This window comes from Populus nigra, chromosome 8 (genome assembly GCF_951802175.1).
Source record: "Populus nigra chromosome 8, ddPopNigr1.1, whole genome shotgun sequence".
NCBI classification, from domain to species: domain Eukaryota; kingdom Viridiplantae; phylum Streptophyta; class Magnoliopsida; order Malpighiales; family Salicaceae; genus Populus; species Populus nigra.
The window spans coordinates 18,853,618-18,881,076 of record NC_084859.1 but is presented as its reverse complement, the minus strand read 5'-3'; the positions used below and the strand labels follow the sequence as shown (position 1 = coordinate 18,881,076).

The following is a 27,459-nucleotide window of genomic DNA, read 5'->3' as shown; positions in this document are numbered from 1 at the left end:
TAAATCTTATTTAATCAAAGTGAACTTTAATTCACTTATAAAATTTTATAAAAACTTTAAATTTTCAAGATCAGAATAAAATATCAACAAATAAAATATCACAAACATTGCATAGAATGATAAAATTAAAACAAAACAAAGTTGAGTTACCCGAATAGATCCACAGAGGCAAAGCTCAGTAAAAAAAAAAACAGTTTTCTTCCTTTCAGGTCTGCTGTATGATATAATGTATAATAATTAACAAAATATTTTTACACAAGGTAACAAAAGAAAAAAGAAATTAAAACTGTAAAAATAACAAAAAAACCCCAGAAGTACGTGAACTGGAGTGGCTAACTAAAATATAGTCTAATTCCACCTGGCATTCGAAGAAACGCTTATAACCCACAAATCAACCACAAAATCAACGATCCCTCAGTTGTGTTTTTATTTAAGGTTTTTAATCAGATCTATTGTTCTTTTGTTCTTCATCTGTGTTTCTCGAATTTGTTGCAGACAGATAGATATTGAATCCATTGAGAATTACAGGCATACCGTTTGTCTGTGCAACCGTTTTTTTTTAAATAAAAAAAAACTTCAATTTTTTTTAAAGTTATTTTTTAAAAAAATTATCTCAAACTGAAGATTATTTTTTTAAAAAAATTTACACAAGCTCCAAGTGCCTTGGACGGACCAAGAAAAACGGAAGATTATCTCAAACTGCAACATTTGCTGACCTGTGTCTCACATTGCTGCCGTTGTAGCCTCATCCAACGAGGAAGCGCTAGTGGAAAGAATATCTTGCATGGAACTTCATGTGCAACTTGATGTGTGTCTATTACAATCATGAGAGACTGGAAGTGAGTGCAAGTACAAGCTTACGGTGAAACACTACTTCTACATGCTCGAATCGTAAACTAGCAATCTGAACAAAGAAGCATCAAGACTAGGCAGCCATCTCTGAAAGATAACATGTAAAGAGAGAGACGGCATCCTGCAAATGATTTGAGCGGAGGTCTTCAGGAATTGGAGCTCTCAAAACAGTGTCAAAGCAGCTTAACTGAGCATCTCGTGTTGACCCCTCTCTTATATCAGGATCAGATAGAAGCAATTCTGAGATCTCCTCTGCCATCTTTGAATACGCTACCCTGCACAAAAAACATTAAGCCATGTTGGTAGGGAAAATAGGAGAGAGCCAAGAACACTTGGAAGCTATCGTCCCCAAATTTATGGTCTTTCTGACCCTCCCCACTATAGGCCAAGCAACAGATAATCCCAACTGTTGCAGACAAATAATGCATAATGCTTCTAGAACTACGAGATTCCCAAGGAGAATGCATTTCAAAACATCATAGCTTACATGTATCAACAAGACATTTTTTAAGGGAGAAGGAATTTTTGAAGTACATGCAAAAATCTAGATGAAACAGGTGCTGATTGAAACAATTCAAAAAAATCTCAATAAAACACATGCTACCAAAATATCAAAGGGTAAAGACTTTTTACCATAAACAACGATAAAGAAAATTTGTTTTCTACAAGGTAACATGGATGATCTCAAGATGTGAAAGATGACTAAAATGAGGCTGACAATTATTAGTCAAAAAACATTTGTTTCCAAGAAATTAAACTAAAAAAAAGGATACCTTGCATCCATTGGTAATTGGTCCCGCAAAACATCTAAAGAGTCCTTAAGATGATCAAGGAAGTCTCTGCAGGCAGAATTTTTGCTCTCAATAGAATCCTGCGAAAGATAGCAAGCGTTCAATAGTGCTCAATTATAGAGGAAAACAAGGCGTCTTGATTTGGGACAGCAAGCCAAAAAAGGGCAATAGAATACCAACTCAAACTGAACAAGCCATTAGTTTCCATTAACCAAAAAACTCAGATCAACACCAGTTTTGTTGGGTGGATGGGTGGGGGAGGGTTTGCTTTGACACAACAATAAAGGCAGTTCTCATTTACAACTGATAGCATCAGCACAGCTTAAGGAATAAACTGCTGTCGAGAGTACAATTCATTAAGCAATGACCACTTTGCATGCTGATAATGATGTACAGAATGCGTGCTATGATCCACGGAATTAATATATGAGCCAAGTTTCCTTACCAGCTCACTCATGGTATTGGTGTCATCCGGAAATGAATTTTTTATTGAATAGAATGATATGTAAATTCCAGCTCCCAGGTCCCAATTTGCAATTTCAGATTTATGATCCTCCATTGCAATTGCAAGCCTCCAAATCTCTGAGTGGTCAGCTGCATCAAATTGAATGTGAAAAGAAATTACATGTAGCCCAAAAATTATGTAATTTCTTTCGTTTTAGACCATAGAAATCTGAATCATGAACATATTACATATAGCCCAAAAAAAAACGGAAGTTTTTTTTCCCTTCTACAAGGGGCTTCCAAATGATTGATAAATACAGCATGTGCTAATTAGTATTATAAAGAAAAGCTTATACCTGACAAAAATAATTTATGAGCAACTGAAGTTACAAAAATAGAATGAGCCTTTTGCCAATTTGCACATTCAAGATAGTGCTCAAGGGCCTTTGAGAGATCCCCGTGGTAACTGAAATAAACCGCCTGCATTGCATGTGATGTAATGTGTCAACCAGGACAATAAAGAGAAGTTTTATAAGGGATAAGAAATTCACTTTGCTATTCCTCACCAAAATGGAATCAGAAAATCAGTTGGCAGATATCAAATTTGCTAATAGTTCCAAAAAAAAATTCAAGTTGAAAATTAGTCAACCAATACTAATCCTCAGCACGGGTAATGCAGAAAGTTTATATCTGTCAATGTCATACATGCTAAAACAGAAAAACAGCAGAAAATTTGTATCATATCGCTACATAACAAAAAATTTAATTCAGCTGAACCCATATGAATTTTGATGCTTATTAAGTCAGTGGGTGGAGCCCTAGAGGACAAATTTTGCTGCTATAAAAGATACTGGTTGATGTTTGACATGGTGTGTGGAAAGAGACAGAGAGAGAAATACAAGTACTTTTGTGGGAATGAAATATGGAAATCAGAACTGACTTCATAAAGGGCAACCTCCTTGTGAGGTTTTTAATGAATTGTTACCGGTGCAGTAAGTGTGTCCGTATATGAAAACAGTTGTAACATCAAATGCAGTAACTCAAGAGTGCAATATAAAGAGCAAACTGAAAGGTTTGAGATATGCAATGAAAACAGTAATAGAACTGTGAAAGAATCAAAAGCATACCATAGCTTCATGCAACCATGATAATGGAATGTCAAGGTTCTCAATAAATCGTTGTTGTGATTCATCAGAACACCATGTTTCACAGTATTGAAACAAAATTTCTCGGATAACAGTAGCATGGAGATATGGATAATCATCACATTGAGGCATGTGAAGGACCACATATATGGCCCAATGGCACTGCCCAATACACAGGAGCTGAGAAACAAGTCCCATGTCTAGAACTTGTAGATCCTTAGAAGTGAAAATGCCAACTGCTTCTAACACCGCTCGCTGATGCCAGATCATATGATAATCAAGTGGATCATGTGTTGATGAGAAGGCACTAAGCATGGTCTTCAAAGCGCTAAATTCACCCTCGCCATTAGCATGAAGAAGCATGAGATAGTATGAGAGATCAAAGTGTTTCTCTGAAAAATGCACATCTGCATCTACTGGCCCTTCATCGATATAAATTGGGAGAGGATATGGGGCCTTACCATTGACAAAAAGGAGCTGATAGGTTTGAAAAATGATGGGCAATGGCGTGTGAGGTGGCATTTGATACCACATCAGTAACCCTAAGAACCTCTTCCAATCAATTTTAAAATCATGCAAAGCATCATGAATATTGCCAGAAAGCAACTCATAAAGTCTTAATCTCTCCTTCTCAATGAAATTGAAGTCCAGGCCATTTGACCTCCAAAGATCAAGCTGCCGTGCAATGTCAGCATGATTCAATCCACCAGCCTGACTCAACAAACATGCCAGTCTTACATCCCCTCTAGAAGCAGCCATTTCCACAGCTGCATCCAGTTGTCTTCCGGTCAGAAGTAAGAAAATGTGTTCTAGATAACTGGATTCATTCAAGGAGCTCACTTCATCTTGGACACGATGGCAAACACTTTCTTGCAGCCAACAACTGAACTCTGCTCTCCGTATAAGAGGAAGTGCTTCTTGGTCAACTTCCAAAGAACTTTCTTTCAAATCCTGCATCATATCTTCCTCATTGTCAGCACCTACAGATTTTGACTGTCCACTATTTTCCCTTTCAGAAAAAAGTACTTTTATCAACTCCCAGATCATAACTTGGTGCATCAAAACCAATCGCGCAGAGGATGAAAGCCATGGAACCTCCAGCTGCCTCTCAACAATGTCTATATAACTCCGACAAATTTCTGAAAGCATTAAGCGATTAGAAACAACCTTTTGAAGCTTCAATTTAAATGAACCCATCTCAACTTCTTTTGTTTCACGGTTTATTGCCTTGTGGAGATTCAAAGGTGAGTCAAAAGAAAAGTCAACTAGTTCCTTTCTGGATTTATTATTTTCATCTCTGACCACTTTGTCAAGCGCAACCTTCTCTACATGGATAATAGAAGATAGAAACCTCTGAGAATTATTACCTCCAACTGGAGCACCAGAATGAACAAGGACTCCATTTGGGCCCCAACCAACACGAAAGGAACGGCCCATGAATAAACCTGCATCAACAATGTTGCAAGAATGGCTTCCACTTATTGGTGTTTCATGCTCCAGGTTCAGCGTAAAGCCTACTCCCTTCATCATCTTTGAAGTCAGGCCCTTATGTTGTTGGGCCAACAGAATGGTTCCGGGGGAGCTGGAATCGAAACTGCCAGGTTTGTACTCAAGCAGTGCTAAAGGTGTTTTCCTCATGACAGGCGAACTAGCTCTATGGCTCATCCTCTGAGTGGAATTCTGTAGAGGAGACCCAATGCTTTCTTTATTGTAAGGAAATTTCTGACGTAGACCAATCAAATCCTCAACAACTTCTTCTTCGTCATCAGGAAACATCCATGTCCTCATTTCATTCATTCTTACTGGGTCAAGACCAAGATGTGCAGGAAGAGAATGATAAAGAACTGGTTCATTAGCTTCTACTTCTTCTGGGGTTTCTTCATCCATATCAACAATCTCACCACCTTTCATCTCAGCAGGATCTTGAACTTCTGCCGCATCATCCATTGTGATATCTTCTTCATCATCGCCACTCAATCCAAATCTGCTAAAATGGCAAACCAAGAACTTCCATTCTCCAATTACAGGATCAAATGAAATAAATTCAGCTCCCTGTCTCTCCATACTCTCCCTCAATTTCTCTACAACATCATTGATCCGTCCCTTGTTAAAATCCAACAATTTTAGTTTTAAAGTCAAAGAAACTTCAGCGGGCTTATTAAGGCCCTGACCAACCATAGGCTTAGCATTTTCATCTTCATATACAATTACTTCATGCCTATTAAACTTCACAATCTGATCTAAATTTAACCTCCTAACATCAGTCTTCCCGAGAAACTTAACACGTCCATAACCAAACCTTCCAACAGTGAAATCCAGGACCCGACTGCAATATCCAGGATCCACAACTTCCCGAGCAGCCAGGTCCATCAAACAAGGTTCCATATAATAATCTACTGAACGCAATGTGGGCAACAAAGCTTCGACCATTCTGAAATCCTCGCACCGTGGCTCACTTTTTAGAGAGGTTCTTCTTTTCTTGTATTGACCCTCTGAATTTAAAGTTTCTACTTCAAAATCCAGTTCACATGAAGTGCCAAAAGAAAGATTGCTTCTTATACTTGGAATCTCATTTGAACTCCCTGATAAAATAATACAAAACACATTTTCATTATTGAAGAAGGTGCCAATTATTAGTCATTTTCCACAAAATAGGGAAGCTAAATAATAAAGCACGTTCTTAGATTAAAAAGAAAAAAGTACAAAACCCATGGAGGCATATGATCGAACAGGTTATATGCAATGTCAAGCAAATCCCAGTAGATTTAAATTGAAATAAAATGGATAAAATGAAACCCAATACTCTACTTTTCACTTTTACCACCCGCAAAACACCAATTAACACCTTAAACAAGCAAAACGAGTTCATCTTTTCCCAATATTTAGCTACTTCGTTGCTCTCAAAGAGCAGCACAGATAATCAAAACAGAGTACCGGATACTGAGAGCGATAGATTCAAAGAAAGAGAGATTTTCATGAGGGATTAGAGAGTTACCGGAAACCGGGAGGAGAGAAGAAGACGCCATGATAGGAGCAGAGAGAGTAAATTAGCAGAGTAAAGGCTTTCGGTTTTTTGGTATGGGAGCGGAGGTTAACCGGAAGTTCCGGTCTAGGGTGGCTTAAAAGAAGGGATCTACTCGGGCTAATGGAAGCTGCACTGTGGATGCAGAGTAAAGGGAAACAAAGGGAGGGAAAAGAAACTGCGAGGAACTAGAGAGGTAGCCAACAGAAACGACACTGTTTTCGTCTAGTAAAACGAGATTGCAGGTCCTTGCTCTTCATGTGTTTTCCTTCTTCGTATATTTGACATTGCGGAATGAGTTGTTTTTAAAATATTTTTTATCTAAAAATATATTAATTTTTTTATTTTTTAAATTTTATTTTTAATGTAGAATAAAAAAATAATATTATAACAAAAAATAAATTTTAAAAATAGTTAAACAGCGCTTGGAATGCATTTGCCCCATAAACAAGTTAACCACACACAAAAAAAGTTGCATATTATGCTCAATTAAATAGAACAAATATTTTAATAAAAAGGAATAATTTTATTTATGAAACAAATAAAAACTAAACAGTACAGTATAAAATAATTAATTTTTAAGAAAAAAATTATTTTTATATGTTGCTTCACGTTAAATTAAATAATAAAGTAGTCATTTATCTTATTTGAACACCATATACAAAGAATTCTTGTATGAAATTATTTACAAATGATTAGATTATTGTGTTTTATATTCATAAATGGACTCCGAGGAGGCAGGAAATTTTATGATATTCAAAATAATATCTTATTAATTATCTTTTATGTATATAAAGGCCATCCGTTTGCAGTTGAAACCCCAGAACAAAGACAGCAATCCTTTGGAAATAATATCTCCATCGTTTCTGTGTATTTGGAATTGATGTTTTTTAAAAATTATTTTTATTTAAAAATATATTAAAATATTATTTTTATTTTTAATATTAGTATATCAAAATTATAAAAATATTAATTTAATATAATGAATAAGCAAATGAATAATGAGCAACAGTACAACTTGCTGTTCAATAAGTAAATGAATAATGAGCTCTCTACTTGGAGAGCTCTAATATATGTCTCGATTTTTTATAAAAAAAAATGTGCAAAATGAATAAAGATCAATTTTTATTTATGGTTTCCTGCGAGTATTAATTCTTCTTGATTAACTTTGTGAGTTTAATATTAAAAAAGTATTTTAATTTAATAATTTAAATTATTAGATGAAATTCTAAAATATAATTTATATTATTTTAAAATATATTTTTTTAAGTGAAAATTCTTTAAACTTCAAAATTTACACAAGTTTACATTACTTGATATTAATTTTTATCAAATAAATAAAGATGGTGAGATTCGAACTTGTGATTACTTAGTCGTAAAAAATTTGATTTCATATCAAAAAACTATCAAACCTAAAAATTTAAATTATTAAATAAAATTTTAAAATATAATTTATATTATTTTTTAATATTACTGTGAAGGATTTGATATCAAAACAATATTTTAAATTAATTTATTGAATTGGTTTGGCTTGGCTTTCTCAATACTGTTGGTGAAGCAAAAGAATATGTGAAAATAGATTGATCCTAAACCTGTAGGTAGGCCAAAGACACATCAAAGGAAAAATCCTCGAATGGCCGCATTTCAGCCGCTAAGAAATTCAATGAATCTCTGTGTTAACGAGTTTGTCTTCTCAAAGTAGTTTTTCCATATAAAAATGCCAGATAAAGTAAATTCGAGGTCCTTAAACTTTGTATACAATATCAATTTCGCCCCTAAAAGAAAAAAAGGAGGACATATTATTGATACTCATCTGGATGGGATCAAAGTGTTTGATTCTAAAACTAATAAAGGACCCACGGAATTCAAAGCACAACACACCCCAATTGTGGGGCTCCAAGCCTTCTCTATCACTTCCATAAGGCTTACACCAAGGCCCCATAGGCCCAGCCCAAGCGGTGGACTAACCGTCCAGGGCCCCTCCAACGCAACTGGCTCGGTCACCACCCAGCGTCCGTACAACGCAGCTCGTCCTTCTCCCTTTCAAGCTCATATATTAGCAGTCACACAGAGCGACAAGTCACCCTACAATTGCATCACCTTTCTTTCCCCTCTACTTTTAAACCCCCTCCTGCCTGCATCTCCTCCTATATTCCACACTCTCTTGTAATTCTACACTCCCTGCATCTCCTCCTCCTCTGCTCATTACAGATTATTTGAATCTTTACTCTTCACCTTTTCTTTCAGCTTCTGATAGAATTCTTTTTTATATTTATTTATTTATTGCAGGTAGCAATGTCTGCTTTTGGTGCTGCCGCGACTGCTAATACAAACCCTAATAAATCCATCGAGGTAATTCTTTTTCACCAAATGTTTTCTATTATTGTTTTTAGTACTTAATTCACGTCCTCATCTGTGTGTTTTGCTTGCTTATAATGATTTTTTTAGGATGAATTTTTAAGCGTTTTTTCTTTTTTACTTCTAGCTTGATCATGTATTTAGTTCAATCGAAGATCTGTGCTAATAATGTAAATATAGTAGCAAAAATTAGATTTCACACATAATTTAGCTGTTTTGACGCTTTGATTTATTTTTTATTCAGTCTTATTTATTTATGCGTAGTGATCAAGTCCAAGTACTATTTCATTGAAATGTTGGTATCTTATGTGTAATTGGTTTTGGAATTTAGCTACTATTTTCTTTCTCTCTCTCTCTCTCTTTCTTATGTCTAATTTGAGTACAGGTTTCGCATCCTCCCAGTGACTCAGTTTCGAGTCTCTCTTTCAGTCCCAAAGCCAATTTTTTAGTTGCAACTTCTTGGGACAATCAGGTTTGTATAATGTGTTAGGTTTCACTATCTCGTTTTATGTTCGTTAAAATTTGCTAAGAGAGTTGATTGATGAATTGATATTTGTTAAAAGCGAGCAATTCAGTTAACATAATTATTTTGATATTTTAATTTTTTTATGTTAATTTTAGTTTTCGCAGACATCTGGTTGTTTTTATTTATAGAAAATAGTTTTTTTATTTTTTTTATTTCCATCTCTAGTTTTGTTGTTTTTTTCTTGTTCATTCTAAAAAGATATTTTCATGGAAAGCTTAGGAAAAATGTTTTAAATACAAATTTTTGAAAATAAAAAAACAAGAGACTTGATTGGCTTAAATGAAAAATTATTCATGGAATGACCTTAAAACATTAAATGAACCAAACAAAGTTCTTATTTTTATAGTGGAGAATATGGAAATCAATTATTTTGGTGTTTTCTGATTTTCTATAAAATTGGAGAATTAGAAAACATGTGTTTTCTAAACAAAAAACAATTTTCATATTCAGTTAGCAAACATTTTTTGGAAAACTGAAAACAAGTAAACACAACCCTTCTTTTCCAACTTTTTGTTACTTTCCTTCTGTTAGTTTGTTTGCTATTTATTTCAATTGTTCTCAAAATTTAGAATTCATACATGAGCTGTTTGAAAAATTTTGTAGGTACGATGTTGGGAAATTACAAGGAATGGGACCAATGTAGGAAGTGTTGCCAAGGCTTCGATATCCCATGACCAACCAGTAATTATCAAGTTTTTTTTTTTTTGTTTACAATGTCATTTATCGATACTGATATTCTTAAATCCCTGTCATTCTAACTCTGTTTATACCTTTCTTATATTGATATTGAAGGTGTTGTGCTCAACTTGGAAGGATGATGGAACGACTGTCTTTTCTGGAGGGTGTGACAAGCAAGTTAAGATGTGGCCTTTGCTCTCTGGTGGTCAACCAGTAACTGTTGCGATGCATGACGCCCCTATCAAAGAGATTGCATGGATTCCGGAGATGAACTGCTTAGCCACAGGAAGTTGGGACAAAACCTTGAAGTAAGATTCCTTCCTTCATGTCACTGCCCATTTAATTTAACAGTTTCTCTGCATGATAGCTAAATACTTCGGTAGGTGTTCTGACCAGTGGTAAACTGCTAATTCTGCTCTCTTAGCAATTGTTTGGCTCCTTTTCTTTTTTGGCTTTTAGATTAGCTGAATTCAAAATTAGCATTTTTTTCATGCTCAGTTTTTTGAAAATCCATTATTATGCAATCCAAGTATTTTGTTAGTTATGTTACTTCATGGCAAAAAGCAAAAATAACCATAAACATGCAATATTTAATGATCTCTTCTTTTCTCATCGGGTTCATATTATTTGTTTGCTTAGTTTGAAGGTGTTCCTAATTGCATGTGTGATCATGACTGGCCATAGGGTTTGAGGACTGGTTTAGGAGATGATCCAACATTTTGGAGTTTCTTGTAATATTTATACTGCTATATTCAGTTCAGCTTGTGCTCTTTATCTTTTACATGCACCACTTGAAACAAAATTACACTGGCTACTTTTTCATATTTTTTTGGCTGAGTTTAGGTACTGGGATTTAAGGCAGGCAAATCCAGTGCACACTCAGCAACTTGGTGAGCGCTGTTATGCAATGACGGTGCGGTATCCTTTGATGGTTGTTGGCACCGCAGACAGAAACATGATAGTTTATAACCTGCAAAGTCCTCAGGTAAAGGTTTCTCATGGTCCTGAGTTTCTAATTGGTTTTACTGAAGTGCTGTTTCACTTCCCCATAATTTTATATTGCTTTTAATTTTCTGCCAAAAAAAAAATGTTCAACATTAGCATTTATAGTGATTGTAACAACAGTAGATTAAGTTACAAGCATTGAAATGACATGATTTAGCATGTGAGCTTGAACTTATCAGATGCTTGTCGAGGTATTTTCCAGTTCTTTCTCAAAATGCCTTATATCTAAGATGGTGCTGCTTTAGAATAGCTCCAGAGTAGTAGACACCTGAGTACAAAGTTGGTTTTATATAACAGCGCATAGAGTGGAGTAGAACAGTGTGTTCAACAAATTTATTAATTTCTGTTTGTTCCATGATGAAGAAATTATGTTACCACACTGACCTTGGTATCAAATACCATGGTGGCCCTGAGATGCATTTCAAAAAATCAGATTATTTGTCTTTCTTCATTTTTCATTTCCAAGTAAACTGTTTGTTTGTGTGAGTATCATTTTTTAATGTGAGGCTGTGTCCTGTTTCTATAATTGTATTGAAAGGGTCCTTTTACTTGTCATATTCCTTTTTGGTTGAGATGAGAACATGCAGAAAAACTTGATAAATTATGTCTGACAGCTGATGCCTTTTAGGCTGGGATTTGGGTTTTTTTTTTTGTTCTGTTTTTTCTTTTCAAATTCCTGTCTTATCTATAACTTCTCTTTTTTTACATTTTACTGGCACAACAGAAATTAGACTTTTGGGGATTAAAGAGTTCAAGGATGTTTGGGTTCTCCACCCATTTAGGATGAGATGATGTTTCCCATATTATTGTATATCCTATCCAGAAAAGTTGGAGAAAATCATTACAAGGAACAATTTTTTAGTTTTAGTAATTGCTGGTTCAGGTTCTAATTCTCTGCTTTTTATTGTTCTACAGTAATCGCTTTTTTATTTTTTGAGAGAAAGTTCGGTTTTGATAAATGTTTAAATGCTGACAGACTGAGTTCAAGAAAATCGCTTCACCCTTGAAATATCAGACAAGATGTGTTGCAGCCTTTCCTGATCAACAAGGCTTCTTGGTACGTGCTCACTTATAATGACTTTTTTATCCTCCTGTTTCAAGTGACTAGAATTAATCGTTGTGCAATGTACACACAAGAGCACACTCATATTTGCGGAAACTGAAAATCCTCTATCTGTTCTTTTGTTGTTTTAAGTCCCAACTTTTGCTATTTATCATGAATCATGTGATCAGGAGAATAATAAATTTCTGCAAGGATAGAGAAATAGTAGACATAGGCTTCTTGGCATGTGCTCACTTATATTGGCTTTTGTATTTCCCCCAAGGCAACCAAGTTTCTGCGATTTACACACAAGGGCACTAGCATATGTGCACAAATAAATAAATTCTTGGCTGTTTAAGTCTAAAACTTTCTTCAACTCTCACGACTCAAGTGATCAGTGAAATAATAAATTGCAGCAAGGATAGACAAAAATAGGAGACCATGTCTTTGTTTTGTGAACTGTTAAATGGAGCTGCTTCAGACTTAGAATTCTTTTCATTTTTCTTTTGTTCTTTGTGCTTATAGTTCTCTGAGTTTCCAAGTTCAATTTGTAGTTTGAAATTTGGTTTTCCTTGTTGGACTTGTGGTACCTTTTAAGAGCATTTTGATTGGTATTCCATGCTATCGGCATGTAGGGTTAGAATTAGTATTTCCTTCTCATCTCATTTTCCTCTTCAAATATGTTATCCTGTTCTAACAATCCTTAGTCATCTACGGACTCTTAATACTTCTTGGCAGGAACTGGTTTGTTTCTTGTTTCATATTGAAAATATTATTTCTTTGATGATAGTAGTTAGTTATCTGGATTGTGTTCTGTGTTTGTGTATAGGTCGGTTCAATTGAGGGAAGGGTTGGTGTACATCATCTGGATGAAGCTCAACAAAGCAAAAACTTCACCTTCAAATGCCACAGAGATAACAATGAGATATACTCAGTCAACTCCTTGAACTTTCACCCAGTAAGTTTTACTATTATTATTCTTAATATCACTTTGCTGTCACTGGATGTATGTGGTAGCATGTTATTTTTAGAGAAAATCTTGATATCAGCAGCATTAGTTTTATAGAACTATAGTTTTATTGTCAGAGAAAATCTTTAACCAGAAAAGTGATCATTTGAACTAAAGCTATACTCATCCAATTGCTTGGAATATGGAACTTGTTATGGCATATAAAGAAACCATCCAGCAACAGCAACCAAGCCTCAATCTCAAACTAGTTGGGGATATAAAGAAACCATTTAGAAAAATTATACTTGTTGTTGCATCTGTATTCCATATCTCAAGCACTTCACTTTTTTCGTGTGCACATGGATTTCTATTCTGGAGGACTGAGTTATTCTATTGGTGTCAGCAAAGCTACCATACATTGACTTGAGCTGGATGGTAGCTCCATAGCGATACTATATTATTGCAGGCCTCATTTTCTACCTTGCACCATCAAATCTCGTGGCATATATTTGCTCCTGCTTTATATATACTCTTTTTTTTTTGTGCGTGTGTGTGTACTGTAGAATCTTTTTAGAAATAACGGGTTTCCTTGGTCACATCAGTAGCAAGAGAACTGTGGTAGAGATGATCAGTGTTAGGAGATTTCTCTGATCAGTGCATGTATTACTTTTGAACATATAATCTCTTTCTTGCATACCTATTATTTTTAAACTGGTTTATTGACCCTTAAAATATATGATTTTTAGGTCATGCCTACTTCATAACATGTATACATCTTGCTTTTTTTAGGTGCATCACACTTTTGCAACTGCTGGATCTGATGGTTCTTTTAATTTTTGGGACAAAGATAGCAAGCAGAGACTCAAGGTTATCTCCAGATCTTTTCATTTCAACTATTTTTTTTTTTTTTTTGGTAGACTAGCTTTATAACATTGGCTTTCATGTTTATCTTTACAAGTTAAGGCATTCGGTTGTATAATACACTTTATCTGAATTTCAGGCCATGTTAAGATGCCCTCTTCCAATACCCTGCAGTGCATTCAATAACGACGGCTCGATTTTTGCATACTCGGTATGCACTGTTTTCTGGTTTCTATGACCTGTGATTATATTCCCTTCCAATGATCACTGTCTCTTTGAAGAGAGACAATAATTACTAGAGGTCTTATTAACTGCATTGAATAGATTCTCTAAGCATTACGCATAATAACACCGATTCTTCATTCAACTTTCTGTAGGTGTGTTATGATTGGAGCAAGGGTGCTGAAAATCACAACCCAGCGACAGCTAAGACCTACATCTATCTGCATTTACCACAGGTACAAGTGAATTAATTTGAGTTCGAGTCTTATATTACTTTTACCTGAGCATTTCCATAGTAAACGGGCATCATGCAATGCAATGGTGTTTTTTAAACTACAGGAATCTGAAGTCAAAGGAAAGCCAAGGGCTGGAGGAACGACTAGAAGGTGAAGTGTCTCAGAAAGGCCGGGCAGAGAAAAAATGGCCCTTTTTTTTATTATTATTAACCGAGACACGAGTTGTCAATAGAGTTTGGATTAGTGACAAGAGTTCATGTAGATGAATGATTTCCTAGCTTTAGGTCCCATTTAGCGGTCCTGTTATATAGTAGTGCATGCCATGTTTGTTGACCTTTTTTTTTTTTTTTTTTGTGGGTAGTCTTGTTTTGGTATTTAACCAATGTTAGATACATCTTTATAGTCATTGACAGAAGGTTTATCATGGAAATCTTCTTACATTTCCTCATGAGGAGAAAATCAACAGCAAATCTTTCGTGATCTGGTGTCAACAGGGTCCTTTGAGTTTGCAATCTGTCCTGTTAAACAGTACACAGAAATATAGTAAAGTCTTGTATGACTGGAGAGCTTCACGATGGTCAAATTTGTAGTGCTGAATTGCAGGCTACGAAGATCTCTGGATCCCGACAGCGATACTGGACTGGGATTTCTGAAGATGAGGAGCATAGCTAATTTTGTTTCTATATCGAAGCTTGAATTTCTTTTTACATTAAATACAACAATTAATTTCATGGGAATAATGGGACAAATAGATAATGATTTCATGCAAATTGATGCGCATGCAAATAAATTATTATGATAAGATTTCATGCAAGCAGTCATGACAAGCGATAAGCGGTGGATTCTAACCTCCATGCGTATCAAATGACTAATTAAATATAAAGATGATTACTTAAATATTTTTTTTTAAAATAAAAAATTGTTGTTGAAGAAACACAAAAGTAAGCCGTGCCAGTGAGATTTGAATTTGTGAAAGTTTTGACACAAAAGAAGAATCAATAACAACAAAAACAATGTCATGAGTGGGCAAAACAAGCTCAATATTGCTGGAGTGTAATATTGCAGTGGGGATGGGCCCACTGATCATCCATCAAGCTTTCTGTGAAGGCTTGGAATTGCATGCAAGATTACAATTCAAGTGCATGACAGCAGTCTTGTTCATTGCTTGAGTAAATGTCAAGAAAGGAACATATAAATTATAATGCCATGTATACAAAAGACAGAGCTGTTCCCTACATAGAAAATATCACCTTTATTTTTATTTTTTTCCTCCTGTTTTTTGGACTTGTGTATGATTATCACAGCACGCGTTATCTTTACTTTTTCTCCAAGTCGCGAACGGGGCTCCTTTTCAAGCTTGTTGCCTTGTAAAATCCCAAGTCTGTAGGTGGACATGTTCTGCTATAGATGTTGAAATTTTTACCATACTTGTTCCGTCTCTTTCTTTTGTAGATTTGCATGTTGGAATGTTTAATTCCTGTTCCAAAAGCTTGCAACAAAAAGAGATCACCTTGATCACGTACGCCAATCGCCCTTCAGAGAGTGGTTGGAAACAATTTTCTTCATGCGATTTCTCCGTTGTTGTTGATTTATATGTGCTTTACGAGCTCGCATACAGACAGAAACTCCAGATCATGAAGATCTGGAGGCCTAGCTATGTGTTTAACACGTCGTTTTTTATTATGCTTTGTGAGAACCCTCTATATATATTGTGTCCAGTAAGGGCTTCTCTTCAACATCTTCAATGAAGCCACGCGGTTTTTAGTTTAGAATACTTTACACACCAGGCCTTGTATGTATATATGGATATTTGACTATCACACCTTGCTAGCTAGCATCCATGATTCATGACTTGTGTTCCAGATAATGGTCAATGATCAAACTTCTCAACCAATCAATGTGTACGCTAGCTATTATGATCAGAATTATCTTAAACCTTACCTAACAATTTACATTTTAGGATTGAATTGATTATTTAATATGGTACTAGAATCTAGATAACCAAGCGATCACGAGTTCGAATCTTACCTTCTCTATTAATTTAATTGATTGATAAAAAATAAGCACAAACTAGTATGAGTCTGTACAAATTTCAAGTTCAAACAAATTTTACTTGAGAAAACGTGTTAGAGAATAATATAAATCATATCTTGAAATACAATCACCTAACAACTTAAGTTTTTAAGTTGAATTAATTCTTTAACAAACAAAAACTTCATTATGGGAATAGAGAGAGGGAATGGCTTAATCTTGAATTAAAAAAATCAAGCATCCAATTACATTTTCTAAGATCATAGGGGTCAATGTGACATAAATCAAAATCACAGGGACTTCTTGAACCAAGCGTACAGTACCACGCCCTTCTATATTGCATTTATGTGGGAATTAATTGGCTTACGGAATCCACTTTTCGGCCTTTTCGATTCAATACATAATAAATAAATTCAAAGTATATGAATCGATCGATAGACATTACGCACGTAGCAAATCATTTCCCCCGAATCTATGCAAAATCGTCCATCATCTTGTGAAAAGTTCCAAGAAATCTGATGTAAGGTATCATCTCAGCTCCATAACGCAGAAGCTCCTTTTCCTTTGGGCAATCTAAGTGGTAGTTGCACATCAAAAATAGCATCTGCATGTGGGTGTGACCTAACAACACATCGTGAGTGAAGCATGCAGATGGGCAGACGATTGACGTCTAAATCGATCTTATATGTTTCGCATCACTTGGATTGCCTAATGCAGCAAAATCATTACGGTCAAAAATAGCAGCTGCTAGCCTACAAGCCTGAGAGAGAGACAGGGCATGGGCTTGAACAATACATCAGACAAGGTTTCTGTCTTCACCTAACTAATGTATGGCAGGTCTTGGGTTGTTGTGAGTTATGCCAATTTTGTTTAAAAATATTATTTTTTTTAATTTTTTAAAAGTTATTTTTTGATATTAGCATATAAAATTATCTTAAAAAACATAAAAATATAATTTTAAATAAATAAAATAAAATTTTAAAAAAACACGGTTAAATAATATAAGCCACGTCCCGGTGTCCTCTAACTACCCCATTAAAAACAGACATCTGGGTGGTGTAGATTTTGAGGTAAAATATGCTAATTGTGAAGAGACCTGGGAGTAAAGAAAGAAAGGCACGTATACTATTGCTCCACTCACCTCTTTAATGGAAGATACAGTCACCTGAATTATGCTCGGGAAATTTATGCCTTGGGAGGTCTAGAAGTATCAAAATAGATGCTATTAATTTACTAAGCTAAAAAAAACAAGCCGTATTGTTATTATTGTTCAATGTGAAGGTCCGTGCCCACATAATTAATCTGTCATTGAAAGCACATATTCATACAGGTTCTAGCAATGTGCACGATAGAATAACATAATTCCAGGCTCGTGCTAATTATGGGCTTCTGCTTGCTGTATGATTTTGTGGGTTCTCAAATTCGCCTGGAAAGCTACCAAAAAGGGCTGGCAAAAACTCTTTTTACCCATGGGATGATGATTTTAAGGGTTTAATTACATTTATTTGACCCCTAAATTATTGAGACTGTGAAAGAATAAGACATGCACTATCGATTTTGTGTATTGTATCCTCGAACAATTATTTGTTGTGTCACTCGTAGTATATTCTTGAATTTAACGGATAGCTTAAATGTTGTTGGGTCGATGTCATTTCAGGGAAAAAATTGATTGTGGTATAAATAAAAAATAATAGTAAAAAAAAAAAAATAACACATCAAATGATGTTGTTGTTTTAACAACTCAAACAGATATAACAACAACAAAAATTTAAATCAATTTTGTCTCTCTAAACAATATTAAAGTAGTATTTGAGATGCTGAATAACCACTAAAAAAGGTAAGAAAAGTTTGTCCAATTCTCTGCGTAAGGGTTAATTTAGTTGATTTGGGTTAACACAAGAATAAAAATAGTTGTTATTTAATTTTAAAACTCGACTAGGAGTTAACTCAGAGCTAGACTTGAGTCACGAGCTAAGTTGACCATTGATCAGGGTCAACATAAGAATAAGAAAAGTTATTATCATAGTTTTAGAACTTGACTCATGGGTTAAATTGGGGTCAGGAGCGAGTCACTGGTCGGGTTGACCATTGATATGAGTCAATATAAGGATAGCAATAATTATTGGATCGAGTTGACCATTAATATAGGTCAACATAAGGATAAAATTGGTAATTGTCATAATTTTAAAACCCGATTTGGGGTTAACCCGGAGCTAGGATCGGGTCATGGGTCAGGATGACCATTAACCCGAGTCAATGTAAGGATAAAAATAGTTGTTATCATAGTTTTAAAACCCGATTCAAGGGTCGACCAGGGATCAGACTCAGGTCATAGGCTGAGTTGACCATTAAACATAGTCAATGTAAAAATAAAAATAGTTATTATCATAGTTTTTAAATCTTATCAGGAAGTCGACTTGGGGTAAACCCCGAGTCCCGGCTTGGAAGGGCTAACCTAAATTGACCCAAATTAAAACAACCTCATTTTTACCAGGAAATATAAAAAAAAAATTCACTAAATTTTATACCCGTGGTTTATCTTGGGACGACCAGGTCGCAGGTTGACTCGAGTCTTTAATCGGGTCAAGTCAAATCAATCCTTTCTCTATTTTTTTAAAACTTGAAATGATCTTGACCTTGGATCGGCCAAATGTCATCTAATATCTAGCAAACATAAAATAAAATAAATTATCCAATCCAATTCAAAAAACATCAAATACAGGACAAAATAATTATTTATCCAGTATTGTCCACTCCAATATGATGCATCATTCAATGTTTTTTTTTTCTATATTTTTATCTGTGAAACAACAGACCTTGATTTACCTAATAGATGATAATATGAGGACAAAATAGACCAAATTAGTAAATGAAGTCTTATCTTACCACAACCTCAATGATTCAGGTGTGAAAATGTTATGGAACCTGATTTTAACCAGAAGAGAAGGAAAGACCGAAAGGGTGGCAGTGACCCTCATGGGCCCACCAGCTAATTTATGGCCGCAAAGGGCCCTTATATAAACCTCCATGACTCTGCCACTCTCAATCCCTCTCCTCATACGCTCTTACAAGCTTCTTTTAGAACATTTCACACTCATCAGACTTGCAAGTCATCTGAACGTTTCTTATCTCAAGCACCATGACTAGACCACAACAGCGATATCGTGGCGTCCGTCAAAGGCACTGGGGTTCTTGGGTTTCAGAAATTCGCCATCCTCTCCTGTAATTCCACTTTCTTGAGACGTTTCTAGCTCTTTCTTTCATCAAAAGAAAGGTTTCTTTACATGTCCATAAGAAAACTTTAAGAAACGTTTTTTTTACAGGAACACACGAATCCCAGATCTTTTATGTTGTTTTTCTGCACTAATGAGAGTCTTGAGCGAGTTTCGAACTGTTTTAATTCTTGTACTAAGATGAAACGTTTCGTGTTTCTTTTGGGCTGCAGGAAGACTAGAATATGGTTAGGCACATTCGAAACGGCCGAGGACGCGGCACGGGCATACGACGAGGCAGCAAGGCTAATGTGCGGGCCAAAAGCACGTACAAATTTCCCTCACAACCCCAACGAACCCCAGTCATCATCGTCAAAGCTTCTCTCAGCTACCTTGGCAGCCAAGCTACATAAATGTCACATGACTTCTCTACAAGCAACCAAGAAAAATGTAACAAAACAGTCACATGATGCACAATGCACCAGTTTTGGCACTAGCCATGGCATTGCCGGAAAAACTGTCGAAAACGGCTCGAAATGGCAGGAGGGGAATTGGGCTGGGGGGGGAAGTCAAGCGGGGAACGATGACCATCAAGAACATTTTAAGTCACTTGAAGATCACCATATAGAGCAAATGATAGAGGAGTTGCTAGATAGAGGATCCATGGAGTTCTGTTATGTAGATTCAACATGAGAGTTCTGCTGAAATTAAAGAAACATGATCAAAATGCAGCAGCAGCAGTTTCTATTTGCTAATTCTACTTAATTAATCACCTTCTTGATTATTTTTCACAATCTAATCATATACATAATCTAAAGCAGTGTGAGTGGAAATGAATATCATCCATCCACGTTGTCCATGATCCAAGGCATAAGCTAATGATGCCATATGTGCACAGCACAGCAAAAGAGGAAAGAAAGATTTTGCACATATGATGATATGAATATTTGGCATCATATGAAAGATTTCGATTCCTTCTCTCTTTCCCTTTATGAGTTTCGTCTGATCAGGTAAAGAATCCAAATCTCAAGGTTCCAAAAGCGAGAGATTAGAAGTTTCGAAACACTTTCACTTTATTACCACTCCATTATCGTAGTTTTTCGAAACCTTGGGATCTGGAAGTGCATTTTGCTTTCATGCAAGACCCCATGTGTAGAAAAAGATGAAGGGATTAAGTTTTGATACAGTCTTTAATATTAACAAATCAAAATAATTCAAATGTTTTTAGGGAACTAATTAACGGTGACTAATGTGTGGAGGATGCTTTCAGAAACAAACAAATTTCAAATTAATCAAGGATCCTTTCAGACGCCATTTTCTTGTACGGTATTCAATTGTTTGTCCAAGGAATTAATGTGTGAACATATGCTGGGGAAAGACTTGGAGCCCAATGAGACAAGTGCATATGTAGTCTGTCACTCAACAAACAAATTCCAATTTTTTCTTGCTTTTTGTAAGATGATAAGAGACCTGACGACTGCTTTGCCATCCCTCTAGCTTAGATCCTTTGATTTCTGCTAAAGCATCACTTTTTGACCCATACAAGCATTCTCACTTGCTCAATATTTTTCTTAAAGAACATAGCTTTTGTCCAACGATCAACATCTTGTTTTATTAAATCATTAATTAGACATCTTTAGACTCCTCCTCTTCGTCTAATCTAAACTAAACACGTGGATGGATAGTAATAATTGTTTTTTAAAATATTTTTTAATAAAAAATATATAATTTATTTTACATCAACGCATTAAAATAATTCCAATATATAAAATTATAATTTTAAATTAAAAAATTATTTTCTTACGCAAACATTAATGGATTAACGGTTAAAAATCCTAACATTAATTTTTACCTAGTGAAATTAATTGTATTTTTTGTGTTGAATATTTTAACTCCAATCCATATATATCCTCTGCTTCTGAAATATGTTATGAATTAATAATCTCATGTCAGATGCATATGGTTTTTGTCGAAAATACTTTTTTCAAGCATTATATATATTTTTCTCTCTCTTTAATTACATGTATACACCGGGAATACACTTTGTCCGTAATTTCTGACTGCTCGTAAAGTAATATTATTAAATATGATCGGCTAGAATTAGGGTCTGTTTGGTAGTGCGGTAAAAAAACACTTTTTAAAAATTTTAAAAGTTTTTTTTTTTTTGAATTAATATGTTTTTGATGTTTTCAAATCATTTTAATGTACTGATCTCAAAAATAATTTTTAAAAAATAAAAAATATTATTAGCATGCTTTTTTGAGTGAAAAACACTTTGAAAAGCAACAGCAACCACACTCTCAAACACCCTCTTAACCTAGGATATAGTCATTTCATCTGGTTTGAATTTTTAAAAAATCAGGTGAAAATTAATTTTATTAAACTCAAGCAACTCGATCAAAATCTATTTTGGTTTTATATATTTTTAAATAATATTTATTTTTAATTTTATAAATGATATTATTTGAAATTTAAACTAAACAGAATTTAATAACTTTGCGTAAATTCACAAAACTTATACTGCAGCAATTGGAATCTATCAATTCATGCTTTTAGTCACGGTCTTGCATGTCACTTCACTGAGCCATCGTACTTTTGCGGTGAAAATCACACATTCACATGGATCAATTTTGGTCCCTCCAATGGCCTTGAATTTTTGTGCACAGAAGCTAATATGTGCCGTTGGTCCACACATATTAATACATGACTTCCGTGTGAAGGTATTTTTAGCTTATTTATGACTTTTTCATGAATCATTGGTTCGAATTAGTATATTGAAAAATCAAGATGAACACAAGTTATTTATAATAGTTTCTTGTCGCTGTGTATATTGTAGATTAAATAATAAATATAACTCTGGAATTTACTAGATAGATAGGTGGCTCGCTCTACATTGCAAACCGAGTTAATGCCTGTCTTTAAAAAAACAAGAAAATATAAGATTCGAGTAATTAATTTGATTGGATTCAATTAATTTGATTAATTTAATAATATGATTATAAAAAAGACATTAATAACAAATAAAACAAAAAAAAATTGAATATAATTTAATGCAAAAGAAAAATAAAAAATAAATTGAATAAAATCACAAAACTTAATTCTTAAACGAACAAAGTGTTGAAGGGGAGAACTTGTAAGAAAATAAAACTTCTAAAAAAGCAATGCCAAAAAAGGTTCGAGTCATTCCTGGTAAACCCGTCGAACCCATGACCCGAATATGAGATTGAGATAAATCCATAGAAAGAAAAGTGAAAAAATTAATGAATATAAATCCCAACAAACACAATGTTAAAAAAAATCAATTTTAAAAAATAACTTAACTTAAAAAAGACCGAATTCAACCCGATATAATCTCTTAAACCTATAACACAGGTTATAAAGTCGGATTGAACCATAAAAAGACAAACTTGAAAAAATCACGAAGCCAAACTATCAACCAACCAAATAATAAAGAGTAAAATTGACTAATAAAGGATCCACAAAAGGATAGAAAAGAGAATTGAAATGAAAGAAGACTAAAATTGATAAAAAAAAAAATTTAAATAAAATATTGAGGAATGAAATTGAAAAAAATAATTTCAATTAAGAAAAGTGTAAGAAAAAAACAAATAACATTTAAAAGAACAAGTACGAAATTTGATATAAAAATCAAATATCAATAAATGAAATTAAAAATAAATAAATCAAATTTGATACAATTAAACCACTGATGATCAAATAATATAAAATCAACAAATAACCACCTTTTTCTTAATTTTTCCAAGGCCAAAATATTTTCCGAGATTGAGCAGAGAGAAAAGATAAAAGAGGAGAAAACAAATAATGAAAGGTAAAGTTGAAAAAAAAAGGATAAAAAAAGAATTAAAAAGAATGAATACCAAAATTGATATAAAAAGAAAATAAAATCAAATGTTGAAAGATAAAAAAAAATTTTCAATCAAAAAAAATATAAGGGAAAAACAAATAACAATCAAAAGAATAAGTACTGGATTTGATTTAAAAATCAAATGGTAAGGACGAAGTTGAAAAAAAAAATCAAATTTGATACAAAGGACTAAATATGATACAATCAATAAATGACCACCTGTTTTTTAATTTTTTAAGGCTAGCATGTTTTTCAATGTTGAGGAGAGAGAAAAGATGGGGAGGAGAAAAAACATAGTCGGAGCTCTATCGTAGAGGGGATAGCGAGATGCATTGAACTCTATCATTGAATGCGGTGCTTGCCCACCATAAAATGCCCCACATGTTATTCGAAGAGCATAGACGTCTCTTACACGCTGATGCATTAACAACGTTTTATAATATTTTAGTTTATTAAAAGATCTAGATACTCCTAAAACAACTTGTCAATTACAAAAAAAAAAAAAGTATACAAAATTACAAAAACACCCTTGATATTGACATTAAGAAAAATTAAGTCTAGGGGTGATTTGAAGATTTTACCGTGCAAAAAATTAAAATGTCTGAAAAGCCCCTCATCTTTGAGTCCAATTAACTTAGCTTTTAAAGGCATGCTAGTAATTCTAGTGTGCACTTAAAAGTAAAAAGACTTAGATGCCCTTGTGGTATTTGTAATGACAATTTAATTTTATGAAAAATTGTTTTACCTTCACACCGGATTATAAGGTTTTTATTGGAAAGGGCAAAACAATAATTTTATTATACGAATTCAAAGGTGAAATGTGAATATATGTATAATAAAAGTTGAGTTCTTTTATTTATTTTGTAAACTGTAATTGATTAGAAACAGGAAAGAACGTACCATAGGTGAAGGAATACCAAGTTTTTTCCCTCTTAATCCTCGAAATTAATAATGGTGGGATCCATTTCCTCTAATCAAACCTCATGCTTCATGATTAATCATCATCTATCTGGGAATTGATTTTGTCCCCCACAAACATTCACAACTAAGGTTCCAAGCATGATTATGCATTCCTAATTCCCCATGATGTTTAATAATGCAAATTCCCCTCGAATTTTACGTACGGCCTGTATTTGATCCATTTTCCCCTATCAAGCAGTGTACAATATCACCTGTCTTCACCCCTACGAACGAAACCTTAACCTGTTCATCTTTCCTTCATGCCTCTGATAGAATCAATGGCAAGATAACTACGTACGTACATACAATACAAATTAAGGTGGTCTTTTCTTTTCCTTAAAAATGCTAGAAAGAAGAAGCTGCCTGTCAAGGACAGGGATCATAGTGCATGGAATCGCATGTCCAAATCATGGGGGAGACAATTAATCATGTGGGACTTTAGCCCAGTGAACCATTTCAATCCCATGCTGAACTTTGGATCTTTTTTATCATTGGAATTAGATACTTGGAATTGAGTGGGCAATACATGCATGGATCCGCCAGCTATTTTCTCAAGGTTGGTGGCCAAACACTCCCAGAAAAGCCGAAGCACTCTCCATATCCCCATTTTCTAATTCAAAATAGCACTTGATGAATCAAAAAGCAACTGGTAGTAGAATGGAACGAACATAGCAGAAATGGATTCTAAACAAAAAAAACCTGAATCGGTGGTTTTTATTTTTTTAAAAAAATCAATCTAATTCACTTGATTGACCTGATTGGTCAATCCCATCAAAACTCTTTTTTATTAAAATTATGTTGTTTTAATAGACCGTATCAACATGAAGTATTTTTTTCTCTCCTGTGTATGTTAAATGAGCATATTATTCTGAGAAATCGATATAATCCCTAGCATCTAACAAGAATCTGGAATCCTAAAAAAGAAAAAAAGAGAGGAAAAGCCTGTACCTCAAGCCCATTTCAATGTGTGCATTATTTGGGCCTGTAAGCACAAGGGCAAAATGGTTGGAAGACCAACATCTCTCTGTGTCATCAAGGAAAGGGCCAGTGCCTCTTGATGGGCCTCATGGCTCCGCGTTGTGATTCCGAACTATCTTGCTGAAAACTATTTATTGCTGAGAATATAATCAATAAATACACACATTGTGTTTTGATTTATGATTAAAATTTTTGTTTGTTTTTGTTTTTTTAAATTTTTAAATTTTTTTTAAATTAATAATTTTTTAGTGTTTCAGATTATTTTGATGTGTTGATGTCAAATAATTTTTATAAAATAAAAAAAATTATTTTGATGTATTTTCGAGTTAAAAATACTTTGAAAAATAATCGTTACTACATTTTCAAACACATCAAAAATTATTACGTTTCATGACGCAACAAGTAGCAACACTTATTTAATAAGTTATTATTTTATTTTTTAACGAGATTAATTGTTTTAAAAAATGAAATCAATTTACTCTATAATTTCAAGAAAAATAAAAAAAAACTAGCTTAACTCGGTAATGTTCAGTTCAGTTGCTCATCTAATTCTAGTTTTATCCTTATTTTTTTAATTTCAACTTCAATTTCAATCCACTGATCGATGAATATCTTCACAATTTCCTTCTAAGGAAAAAAAAAACTTTACACTTGGGGGCTCCACCTTACCCTTTCTCTGGATTCTATTACGTGTCCCATCTTTCCCGAGACCCTTGCATGCACACACGTTTCTCGTGAGAAGAATTCCGTTGTTAGTATCTTGCCGCACAGAGGCACACCCCCTTAGTGAAACCTCGGAACACCCAATCACTCAATGCCACATGAGCAAACTGTTTACACTTTTGTCACAGATGTGAAATATTTCTCCACGTAAGCAACCAAAAATCTTGATATCAGTGGACAGTCATAATATAACTCAAAATTAGCTTGAGTCAAGGCTTAGTTTGTGAATTATACCAGTTGACTCGTGAATCGATGAATTTAAATTATTATTTTAAAAAATAAATTGTTATTTAAAAAATCATAAAATAATATATTTTAATAAAGAAAGCTAATTAAAAATAAAATCAAGTCCAAACCAAGCTTTGAGTTGGCATATCACTGGATTCATCGGTCAACCGGGCCGGGTTATAAAATCAGGAAATTAACTAGCAAGAAGATGTGAGAATAGAAAAGGAAAATAATATTTAAGAAATAAATAAATAAATAAAAGACCGAGAATAACGGGGACCCACAAGAGTCCAGGTCGTTCGCTTCGAATTTGGGATGGATTCAGAAAGAAGAAAGAGTACGTAAGAGAAGTCCTCATACTGGTGAGAGTGTGCTTTTCTAAAACGTCACCAACTAGACTCCTCAAAAACTTCAACTGATTTTCAACTCTGCTTATAAATCACAAAGAGTGACGCAGAGACTTTCTCCTTTTCTTTTCTCTTAATCTTAAATCTTTTCTGTGCGTGCAATGTGCTGTAGCGCTAGGTTTTGCTGAAGGATTGCGAGGTTGGCGATCCAAGATATGTCTGCCGACTGCACAGCCACCACCACCGCCAACGGCAATGGCCTCAGCTTGCAGGAAATCATAAACGAGAACGTCGACCTAGTGAGCTCCTCCTCCTATTTTTCTTTTATTCTATTTTCTTTATGTACGTATGGTTGATGATGATAGCATATTACTTGTAGATCGTAGCAGATAACGTGTTGATTACGAGTCTCTGCTTTCATGATATAAATCGTCTTGTTTGGTTTTGGGCATGCCATTTTTTCGAAGGTCTATATTGTTGTTGTTGTTTATGTTTGTTACGTACGTAAGCTTACTGCCTCTGCATTCAAGATATGTTTACGACACACACACACAGATACTGATAAACTTCGCTTTATTGCTACTAATGACTTGGAGTGTTTTGGTGTTTGGTTTCCAAGACATCAGAGTTCTGCTTATGCGTTAATAAACTTCTTGTGAAATTTTGTGCTTTAATTTGTTTTGAGGTTTTAGGTGATTTTTATTTATTAACGGTGGTTGCTTATTGGTTTTGGAATTTGACTACAGGAGCGTATTCCAGTTGAGGAAGTATTTCAACGATTGCAATGCACGAAAGAGGGTTTGTATACAGAGGAAGGCCAGAAAAGGCTCGAAATTTTTGGTCCAAACAAGCTAGAAGAGAGAAAGGCAAAAAAAAAAAAAAAACGATAATTTAATCTTTTATTTATTTATTTTGCTGTTAATTTTGAAGCTGTAAGATGGAACTGATAAGCTGGATTGTTTGGAACAGGAGAGCAAGATTTTG

General features: G+C 34.3%; 3 protein-coding genes across 3 annotated transcripts; 2 read left to right on the top strand and 1 right to left on the bottom strand.

The window, feature by feature from the left end:
- Positions 1-767: 767 nt before the first annotated feature.
- On the bottom strand, positions 768-6,530 carry LOC133701858 (nuclear pore complex protein NUP96). The gene is made up of 6 exons (XM_062125997.1): positions 6,228-6,530; positions 3,215-5,814; positions 2,444-2,567; positions 2,089-2,237; positions 1,626-1,723; positions 768-1,127 (listed from the first exon to the last, which is right to left on the bottom strand). Exons 1-6 carry the CDS (start codon positions 6,256-6,258, stop codon positions 926-928), a joined length of 3,204 nt encoding a protein of 1,067 aa, XP_061981981.1. The 5' UTR covers positions 6,259-6,530; the 3' UTR covers positions 768-925.
- A 1,761-nt stretch (positions 6,531-8,291) lies between these two features.
- Positions 8,292-14,690, top strand: LOC133700988 (protein RAE1). Its single transcript, XM_062124735.1, has 12 exons — positions 8,292-8,420; positions 8,544-8,606; positions 8,998-9,084; positions 9,742-9,819; positions 9,931-10,124; positions 10,660-10,801; positions 11,798-11,878; positions 12,693-12,821; positions 13,602-13,679; positions 13,813-13,884; positions 14,051-14,131; positions 14,235-14,690. Exons 2-12 carry the CDS (start codon positions 8,550-8,552, stop codon positions 14,283-14,285), a joined length of 1,050 nt encoding a protein of 349 aa, XP_061980719.1. The 5' UTR covers positions 8,292-8,420; positions 8,544-8,549; the 3' UTR covers positions 14,286-14,690.
- Positions 14,691-19,196: 4,506 nt separating this feature from the next.
- On the top strand, positions 19,197-20,108 carry LOC133702355 (ethylene-responsive transcription factor ERF003-like). The gene is made up of 2 exons (XM_062126689.1): positions 19,197-19,384; positions 19,608-20,108. Exons 1-2 carry the CDS (start codon positions 19,302-19,304, stop codon positions 20,065-20,067), a joined length of 543 nt encoding a protein of 180 aa, XP_061982673.1. The 5' UTR covers positions 19,197-19,301; the 3' UTR covers positions 20,068-20,108.
- The last annotated feature ends 7,351 nt before the right edge of the window (positions 20,109-27,459 follow it).

Excerpts from the sequence above, each read along its gene's own strand:
- LOC133702355 (XM_062126689.1), top strand. The coding sequence starts at position 19,302 with ATGACTAGACCACAACAGCGATATCGTGGCGTCCGTCAAAGGCACTGG. Across the intron at positions 19,385-19,607 it reads GAAATTCGCCATCCTCTCCT|GAAGACTAGAATATGGTTAG; the intron begins GTAATTCCACTT and ends TTTGGGCTGCAG.
- LOC133700988 (XM_062124735.1), top strand. The coding sequence starts at position 8,550 with ATGTCTGCTTTTGGTGCTGCCGCGACTGCTAATACAAACCCTAATAAA. Across the intron at positions 10,802-11,797 it reads ATAACCTGCAAAGTCCTCAG|ACTGAGTTCAAGAAAATCGC; the intron begins GTAAAGGTTTCT and ends AAATGCTGACAG. Across the intron at positions 12,822-13,601 it reads ACTCCTTGAACTTTCACCCA|GTGCATCACACTTTTGCAAC; the intron begins GTAAGTTTTACT and ends TGCTTTTTTTAG.
- LOC133701858 (XM_062125997.1), bottom strand. The coding sequence starts at position 6,258 with ATGGCGTCTTCTTCTCTCCTCCCGGTTTCCG. Across the intron at positions 1,724-2,088 it reads CCAATACCATGAGTGAGCTG|GATTCTATTGAGAGCAAAAA; the intron begins GTAAGGAAACTT and ends TATCTTTCGCAG. Across the intron at positions 1,128-1,625 it reads CAATTACCAATGGATGCAAG|GGTAGCGTATTCAAAGATGG; the intron begins GTATCCTTTTTT and ends TTTTTTGTGCAG.